The 9,310-nt window shown below is 37.1% G+C and overlaps 1 protein-coding gene across 3 annotated transcripts in view; it reads right to left on the bottom strand.

The window, feature by feature from the left end:
* Positions 1–9,248, bottom strand: part of SRP54 (signal recognition particle 54) — a 46,759-nt gene extending 37,511 nt beyond the window's left edge. The window contains exons 1-3 of one of the 3 annotated variants that reach the window (XM_082853092.1): positions 9,054–9,248; positions 3,909–4,045; positions 594–704 (exon numbers count right to left, since the gene is read on the bottom strand). In XM_082853092.1, the coding sequence (XP_082709218.1) occupies positions 594–671 (78 nt within the window). In that variant the 5' untranslated portion in view covers positions 672–704; positions 3,909–4,045; positions 9,054–9,248. Of the gene's footprint in view, positions 1–593; positions 705–3,908; positions 4,046–7,999; positions 8,016–9,053 lie in introns of those variants that run through there. The other 2 variants (XM_082853094.1, XM_082853093.1) reach the window with 2 other exon arrangements.
* Positions 9,249–9,310: the final 62 nt, after the last annotated feature.

Here is a 9,310-nt window from a genome sequence, read left to right on the forward strand (position 1 = left end):
CAAAATATAAAGTATACTATAAGCTTCTTTTTTCACTTGACAAACCATTAAGATACAATGTGTGGAGAAAAAAATGGGAGAAAGAAATACCTTAAACTTAAAGTAATAAAACCTGGAGGAAAAGTATTTCAGATACCATATAAGGAGTCAGCTTACAAAATTTCCAAAACAAATGAATGAGGATTACAGAGGAAGTGAATCACAGTAGCCAAGATGGAAATACTAGCCTTTTATAAGAATGCTAAATAAAAGTCAAAGAGAAAAGGTAAGATGCATGCCTAGTCAAGAAGAAGCAGGATACTAAAGTTTTAGGCCTATGTCAAGAGAGAAAGCAAAAGTATATTTCCAGGTCTAAGCCATTTTCAAAATATAAAAGGTACATCATTATTACATGTAAGTTAAGGTGGTTTTTGTTTTGTTTTTTGGGGGGTAATTCATTGCTGAAAGTTGAAATTAAGACAGTTGATTTCTCAATAAAAAACGCTATCTAGTGTATCCATTTCTGGGTTTTATCTACTGGTATTTACATAGAGATTACTAATCATCCGCCTCCAATGCTAGTGATGATGTACAATCACATGTATTTTACATACCTCTTCATTGATGATGGTGGCATTGCTCAATGAGCGTAATGCTGATGTTATTTTTCTTCCAAGGTCTGCTAGTACCATCCTGAAGACTTTAAGACGTGATTACAAGAAACTCTAGGAAGGAAAAAAATTAAAACATCTATAAACAATCAACACCAGTTCCCATAACTGAAGACTTCTAAAGAAGAGTTAGTTCAAATTAAAGTACTCTAGTGTTTAGATACTGTAACTTCAACTTCTATAGCCTCAACCTACATCTTCAGTACTGTCAGGTCCAGAAGCTGAAGCTATCACTGGTTATGATGGCTTATATTTGAATACCTAACTGGAATATTCTGTATGAATCAGCAAATTTAACATGTCAGATAATATGCTTTGAAGAAATGATGACATCTCAAATTAAATGTATTCATTTTGGACATACTTGTAAATATGAATAACTGACTGATGTGTTATGTACATTTTTAAATGAAAAAAAGGGTGAGAAAGACAAAGAAAGAAAAAGGTGAACTCTCCACCCAGGAATATTGCCTAATTAAAGGACAACTATTTTGATTTATGCTCTAAGTGAAAAAAAAAGTTTTAAAATTAGTAAATCACTTAACTTTTCATGCACATTGCATTATCTCATTTCATTCTTCTAAAAACTAAGGAAAGAGGTGTATTATTAAAAAGCTGTTCTTGATTCCCCAACTCTAAAACAAGATAACCTCTAAGGCCCCTTCCAGCTCTAAAATGTTACAGTTTTATAAAATAGGTAGATGTACCTATTACACGTAAGTCAGGATGCAAGGACTCATGGATGGTAAGCAAGCAAATATGACTGGTATTTCCTGCCCTCAAGTTGCTTACCTACTAGCTAGCAAGACAAGGCACATGAATAGCAGCAAAATAAAGTGAATCTAGGAATTCCTCTGCCTGACTGCCTTCTAACTGGGACATAGGCTTTCTTCTGCCTTCAGACTCAAAATCAGCTCTTCCTGGGTCTCAAGCCTGCCAGACTGCTGACTAGAAATACCTGAAGGAACTGAAAAAATGTACTTACCATAATCTTCTGTTTTTTACAATTACATGGTTACGTAAGCTGGAAGAGCAACCACTTCGTAGAAAAAATCCAGAACTTTTAACTTCTTATCCCATACTCATTATACCAAATTATTATCACATAAGTAAATATTCTTCAGGTAAGAGATAAGATTCAGTTATCTGATAGGTGTTTCAGTTTATCTCCTTTACCACTGCATTACCAGGAGTAATATAATCCTAATTATGACACCACAATTAGCTTTTTTAGAGATCATGTCGTAAACAGATCATCCTCCATTTTATTTATTTATTTTTTCATCCTCCATTTTAAAAAGCTACACCAGTTAACTCTTATCTTCCCATGGTGACTGGCTCTTTTAAATTAAAAATTAAAAAAATTCTGTGAAGTTTTCCAATACAGTTTTCCTACGTAAGTACTTATTGGTAGCATATTTTAAAATATATTTGCCTGATTACAAAAACCTACACTTCAGTAGGGGAATAATATCTAATAATACCTTTTATTAATACAGTGTTTCCCCTGCAATTTCCAAGGATGTGTTTCTGAAAACTCTGGTATTAAAATTCCGTTCAAAACCTCAACGACTTCCCATTTCACGCAGAGGTAAAGTCCTCAAAATGGACTATAAGGCACTCTCCTCACCCTCCCCAGAGGATTCTGTTACTTGCTGCTGTTGCTACACATTTCCACCTCAGGGCCTTAGTACCAGATGGCATGCTTATACTCTGGTTAACTATATGGCTCCCTCCCTCATCTCTGTTGGACTGCTGTTGTCCAGATGCAACTTCGCAATGAGGCCTTCCCTCATCACCTGTTTAAAACTGCAGCCTCCCTTCTCTTCATTTTCTCTCACTGTTTTCTTACCAACTAACATGATTTACTTACAGCTAACCCCTGAACAAAGGGAGGTTAGTGGCACCGACTCCTTCCACAGAAAATCCACACACTGCTATCTGTGCCTCAAAAACAAAGAAACTGACTCCACCCAAAGGCAGGAAGCGGAAACAGTTTGGATAGAATTGACTCAAATCCTAGTTCTTATGATTCCACATATTGTGATCTCTAATTGAACACAAACTTATCCCCACACTTAATTTAAAAGTCTGTAAAATGAAAATACAGGTACTATATTGAAAAAAATCTGCACATAAGTCTACCCACGCAGTTCAAACCCTTGTCGTCAAGGGTCAACTGTATAAATTTGCAGTCTAGCTCCCTCAACTGAAACATAAGTTGCATGAGGTCAGGGATTTTTGCCTCTTTTGCTCTCTTCTGTGGCTCAATGCTTTATTTATCTTCAGCCTATGTAGTAAGCCTTTAGTAAAAATGAACCTTATGGGTGAATGATGTATTTAAGACCTTAGAGAAAAAGCAAGACTAGGGAACCAAAGTCATGAAAGGCCTTACAAATATCTCTCAAAAGACCACTAAAATAAACCAATGAAGATAACATGACAAATCAAAAAAAACCAGTGACCTAGATAATTGATATTGTACAATTATATTCATTTGCCTTATTTATTATAACTTTTCAGAATTTCCAACAAGATTCTTAAAAATTAACTTCGCCTTGTTCTGATATGCACACTAAAATACAAAATATCTTTTTTAATGTTAATAGCTAACCCTATATCTCAAATTGGAATAATTTACTGTTTAAGCACCCTCACTCAAAATTCTCTCTGCTAACTGAAAAGATTTATAGAAGTAATTATGTGTATACCTATACTAGTTTCACAAAAGAAGAATCTCTACTTAGATGGGGCTGTTGGAAAGGTAAGGGATTACTATATAGTACTTCATATAGTTTAACATCTATTATCTCATTCCACCCTCACAACAATTTTACCATATAAGCAGGTGAAGGAATGGAACAGCCATTCCCTACAAAAAAAGCATAATGACTTCCTACAGTCCCTTGGATACAGAGCCTTAGGTCCTAGAGTATGAATGATGGATGCTTTAGACGATACGGTTGAATACGCCTGCTGGCGAACTCCTAGGATGAATTTTGCTGCTATACTACAAGAAAGGAAATCATATTTTGAAAGTAAAGATGCACATTCCTCTTCATAGAAGAGTAATAATTGCAATGTCCAGAAAGAACTGATAAGTACCACTGCAATCAGGACGTGCAAGGACTAATCTTGGCCCATCACATGTTCTTCTAACAGGAGTCTGGCTAAGAGTTGGATTGTGAGGTGATGGAAACAGTCTCAAGTTTGGGGTGCCCTAAATAAGGCAAGCACAGGGCCAAGTATCATACTTACCTGCTGCAGTGTGAAGTACTGGAAAGAGCATGGGCTTTGGAGTCTGACAAACTTGGATTCAAATCCCAGCTTTGTTACATACTGGCTGGGTTACTCTGGGCAAGTTACTTAATCTCTCTGAGCCTCACTTTCCTCACCTGCAAAATGGAGATAATACCATTATCAAGGTAGTTACCCTGAAAGGTTGTTGTGAGGAGTAAATGAGACAATATGTATAAAACTGCCTGCAAGTGCACAGTATATTAACTATTATTTTCCTTCCTTTCTTGAATGATATCAATTGGCTCTCCCTATATCGTTAACTGAAGTGTGAGTAAACTGGAAATTTTCTGAACTCTACTAAAGTGACTGTCCCACTACCCAGGAATCACTCCCCCAGAATATTTAACATTTAGTGTGAATTACGTGTACCTGGTTATTATTCAATAGAAGCTGGAGTGTCCAAACAGCCACTTTTCTCTACATAAGCAATTAAAAATAATACTGCCAGAACTCTGCCCGATCTGAGATTATACAAACAGATCCTAATGATTAGAGATTCCAAATCTTATTATAATGAAAATGCCTATTAAAAAGTTCTTCTAAGCCCTAGTCAATGACTAACTTATTGGATCAATATTAGACTAAAGAACTAAATATACAAATATACTATTATTAGTAAATGTCTTTAGAAAAATGACTTCTATATTATATACTTTTCTATAAACTAGTCAATAGCCCAAACCAATACTTGCTTTCCTGACGAAATATATATGTGTGTATATATATATATGTGTGTGTGTGTGTGTGTGTATGTATATATATATATTTTTTTAATTCTGCATAGCATATGTATTCATAGTCTAGAACCACAGAAAAGTAAACTATTTAACAAAGTGGACTATTGGTATTTTATTTGGTAAAATGATTATATCTGAATAACTAATACAATGTTAATGACTTTAAATTTAGGAATATTTTTTCATTGTGAATATACTTAGTCCTCTAAAGAAATAATTCACTTTTATGTTTTGTGATTACAAGAGGATACACATTTGTTATAAAAATTCAAACATTACAGAAACATTAAAGGTAGAAATATAATTCCCCTAACCCTACCCCCTCTTTTGCCCCCTGATAACCACCAATAATACTTTGGAATACATTCCTATAGATTTTATTTTTTATGCATATAATTTAGGCAAATTGTCATAAGAATTATGGTTTGGGGGGAATGAAGAGGAAAGAAGAAATGAGGGAAAATCTTTTGTAAATATGCTTGCTAACGCTAAAAATATGCTTATACGCAAAAGCCAGATGACAAAACTGCATATATTGTATTTTGTATAAACTAATATCCAAAAAACGGCATTAGCCATGAAGGAAATGTAAATCAAAGGCACAATCAGACACCACTTGACCCACACTGAGATAGCTATAATAACAACTGTTGGTGAGAACATGGAGAAATCAGACCCTCGTACACTGCTGGTGAGAATGTAAAATGGTACAGCCCTTTGGAAGTCTGGCAATTCCTCCAAATTTTAAACGCAGAGTTACTATATGACCCAGTAATTCCACTCCTAGGTACATGTGAGAAAAAGGAAGACACACATTCACACAAAGAATTGTACTTGAATGGTCATTAGCAATATTATTCATACTAGCCAAAAAGTGAAAAAAAGCCAAATATCCCTCAACTGATGAGTGGATAAATAAAATGTGGTATACCCACCAAATGGAATATTATTTGATAATAAAAAGAGATGAAGTACTGACACATGCTGCAACATGGATGAATCTTGAAAGTGTTATGCTAAATGAAAGAAACCAGTGACAAAAGAATATACATGATTCTACTTATATGAAATGTCCAGAAGAGAAAAATCTGTAAAGAAAGAAAGTGGATTAATAATTGCTTAGGGCCTGGGAAACGGGGGAAAATGAGGAGTGAGTGTTAGTGGGTATGGAGTTTCTTCATGGAGTGATGAAAACGTTCTAAAATTGATGGTGGTGATGGTTGTATAGCTCTGCAAATACACTATAGACCACTGAATTGTACCCTTTAGGTGAGCTGTATGGTATGTTAATTTTATTTCAGTAAAACTTTTAGAAAATAATAATATTTGTCACCTCTGGATGGTGAATAACTAGTAATTTTTATTTTCTAATTTATATCTTTTTGCAATTTTCAAGTTTTTGGTAACGACTAAGAGTATTATTTTTTGTTAAGGGGAAAATTAATTATTTTTCAAAATGCTCTGTGAGAATTAGAATGATATTATACTAGAGGTTGAGATGGAGTTGTGACTTTTATTCATTTTAGTCACTCATTAAACACCTACTATGTGCTCCAGGAATTGTACCAGCATGAGAAAAGTTCTAACTCCAAATCAATAAATTACATCAAGTTAACAAAGACAAGACTCCTCTGTTAATTTCAGAAGATAAATTATGCATCATACCACCACTGACTTCCCTGCCTTATTTTGCACCAAAGTAGTATCAGGAAATATTCTCTTTATTAAAATAATTGTTTTCGAATTTAAAACTCATTTTAATATTAAAAGGTATACCAAAAATTCAATAAGCAACAATGCGTAATAACTCAAAAACACTGGGAATCAATTCTTTAAGATACTTTTTGGCTCTCAAGTCATTCATAAAAAGAATCTTTATGTAAACTGTTACCAAGAGGAAAATTAAAACAAAGTCAAAAGAATTCCTTGGAAATAGTTTGCCTTGAAGTTGAAATAAACACAGACTGAAAATATGGATGAGGAGGGATGAGGCATATGCCCAAGCGATGGGTAATTTCAGTGACATTCAGCTAACACCTGTCAGCTAAAAATTAAATACTCAATTAGAATCTCTAGGGATGGTAACATCACAAGATTATGGGGGAAGTGGCCTCATCTAAATTCATGATTAGGAGAGCAAAACAAGGCATCTACGTTTTGAAACACTTCACTGGCTATACTGATGTGCAGCCAGGGTTAATAATCACTGCATGAAGCAACACTCCTCAAGGGAAACAAGAGAATGAAACACCTGTTCTATAATTTAAAAATTAGAGACAATGTAGCAAATGCATTGAAGGGAGAGCAAGGAGACTATATATACTAAGCATACTCCAAAAGTCTATTCAAGAGATGTGGGCTTGAAGAACATGAGGGGAAGGGGCTCAAGCCAAGGGCTAACCATAAAGCAGAATTTATAGGACCTAATGACCAAATGGTTATGGAGAATGAAAGAGAAACAGAGGCAAAAATGACTCTAAGGCCTCTAGTTTGACTAACCAGGTGGCTAGTGATGCCATTAACCAATGAATGGAAGGCAAAAAGAGAAGCTGGTTTGAAAGTTAAAGAGTTAATACAGAGGGCTTCCCTGGTGGCGCAGTGGTTGAGAGTCCGCCTACCAATGCAGGGGACACGGCTTCGTGCCCCGGTCTGGGAAAATCCCACGTGCTGCGGAGCGGCTGGGCCCGTGAGCCATGGCCGCTGAGCCTGCGCGTCCGGAGCCTGTGCTCCGCAACGGGAGAGGCCACAACAGTGAGAGGCCCGCGTACCTCAAAAAAAAAAGAGTTAATAGAGAAATGATTCAAGGGGCTTTAAAGGTTATTTGTAATGTTCTTCTACTAGGTTGGATATTGAGTGTTCATTTTATTATCCTTTTAAAAACTGAACAAACAAATATAACAAAATTCAACTAAAACATGGGGCCAAAACTCAAAGATACACTGGGAATCCCTGCTTTTATGCACCTTTGTGCGTAGGACGTATGTCATTTAGAAAGGGAAAAAAAGGAAGGTGGAGAGAGTGAGTTTGGTTTTAGACCTATTGAATTTGCAGAAACTAAAGAACTATTTCATGAAACAGAGGCTAGAGAAAAAGATGTGGAAATGGTTGGCATACCAGGATAATACCATGGAAGTAGATGAGAGCATTTGGGTTAGAGCCACGGTGAAGGGCCAACCAAAAGGAGAAAGTCAACTAAGACTGAGAATAATCAAAAGGATAGAAGCTTTTACTAATTCCCTTTCCCTCTCCGAAGGCATTCAGAAGCAAATCAATTGAAAACAAAGAAAAGCGACCACTTAATGGGTATCTTACTGTATTCCAGTGGCAGGTCCAGAATTTCTAGACAGGTGGAGTTACAGGAGTAATCACTTTGAAGGAGGGCTTGAAGATGTTTTTGCACAGCACTTCATATTCGGTTGGAAAATACTAATTGATCAGATCAAAAAATCAAAGGAAAGAGGTTTGAGGGAAATATTTCCCCTCCCCTTTGGCACCACCACTGCTGTATTCTGGGCACTGTACCAAACACCTTACCTAATCTTTCATCCTCATACTAAGCTTATTAGGTAGATGAGGAAACTGAGGCTAGATCAGAATAACAACTTGCTCAGGGTCACAAATCTCCTAAGTAGCACACTGTCATCTGTGTTCCCATAGCTCTCATGGCTCTTTATGCCTTACTAGAATTTCTCATTACTCATCTTGGTGTGATGTATATTTATGTGCCTCTCTCTCAGCGTACTGTTAGCTCTTCAGTGCCAGGGTTCATGTCATTAATTTCTGTATCACTATAGCTAAGAATGAGTAAATATTTTGTTGAATGAAGCATATGAAGGAACTAGGTGATAATAGCATCCAGAACGCCAATAGGCGAAAGAGCTTCAGGAAATGGTTAGCAGCACCAAATGCTACGGAAAGAGCCATCAGTATACCTTAAGTCGTCAACGGCACTGAACTGGTATCCCTTATTCATTTTTGAAAGCCTACTATCGGCGGAACAATGTGTTAATTAGTCACAAGTTAACATGGAAAAATAAAATCTGGTACAAGTCAAAAGATTTTCGGAGAAGTAGCCACATCTAAATCCTTGATCACGACAGCAAAACAAAGTCAAGCCTGCAACTGCTTACGTTTAATTTGGCTCGGGTAAATCTGAAGACAATTTTAAAAGGGTCACAAGCGCATCTTTTAATGAAACTTCTGATGGGAGACACGAGATGAAAAAGGGCCAGCGCACCTCCGTCTCGGTGACGACAGCCGGTGGCCAAGGACGCCGACTCCCTCCAGTGTCTAGCCCCCTAAGCAGGGTTAGGGCTGCCCCTAGCTGCTAGTCGGTAGTGTTGAGCGGGAAAAAGCAGACACTTACCGCAAAAGGTACCGCTACAGCCGTGACCCAAACGGGCCGGGGAGTCCTTCGCGAAGCCCCACGCCGTGGGAGGAAAACCACGAAAGCGGGGGTCAGACAGACAGGTGCTACTCCACATAAACTAGGGCCCCAGCGCCCAGCACCGCGACGCCAACTCCCACCAGCTGGATGACCGATGACTGCCACCGAAACTTCCGCCCAATGTGGTAACGTCACCACACGGCGTAGTCCAGCCTTTCATGAAGAGGATACACTTC

Source organism: Leucopleurus acutus, assembly GCF_964270905.1.
Source record: "Leucopleurus acutus genome assembly, chromosome: 1".
Classification (NCBI taxonomy): Eukaryota; Metazoa; Chordata; class Mammalia; order Artiodactyla; family Delphinidae; genus Leucopleurus; species Leucopleurus acutus.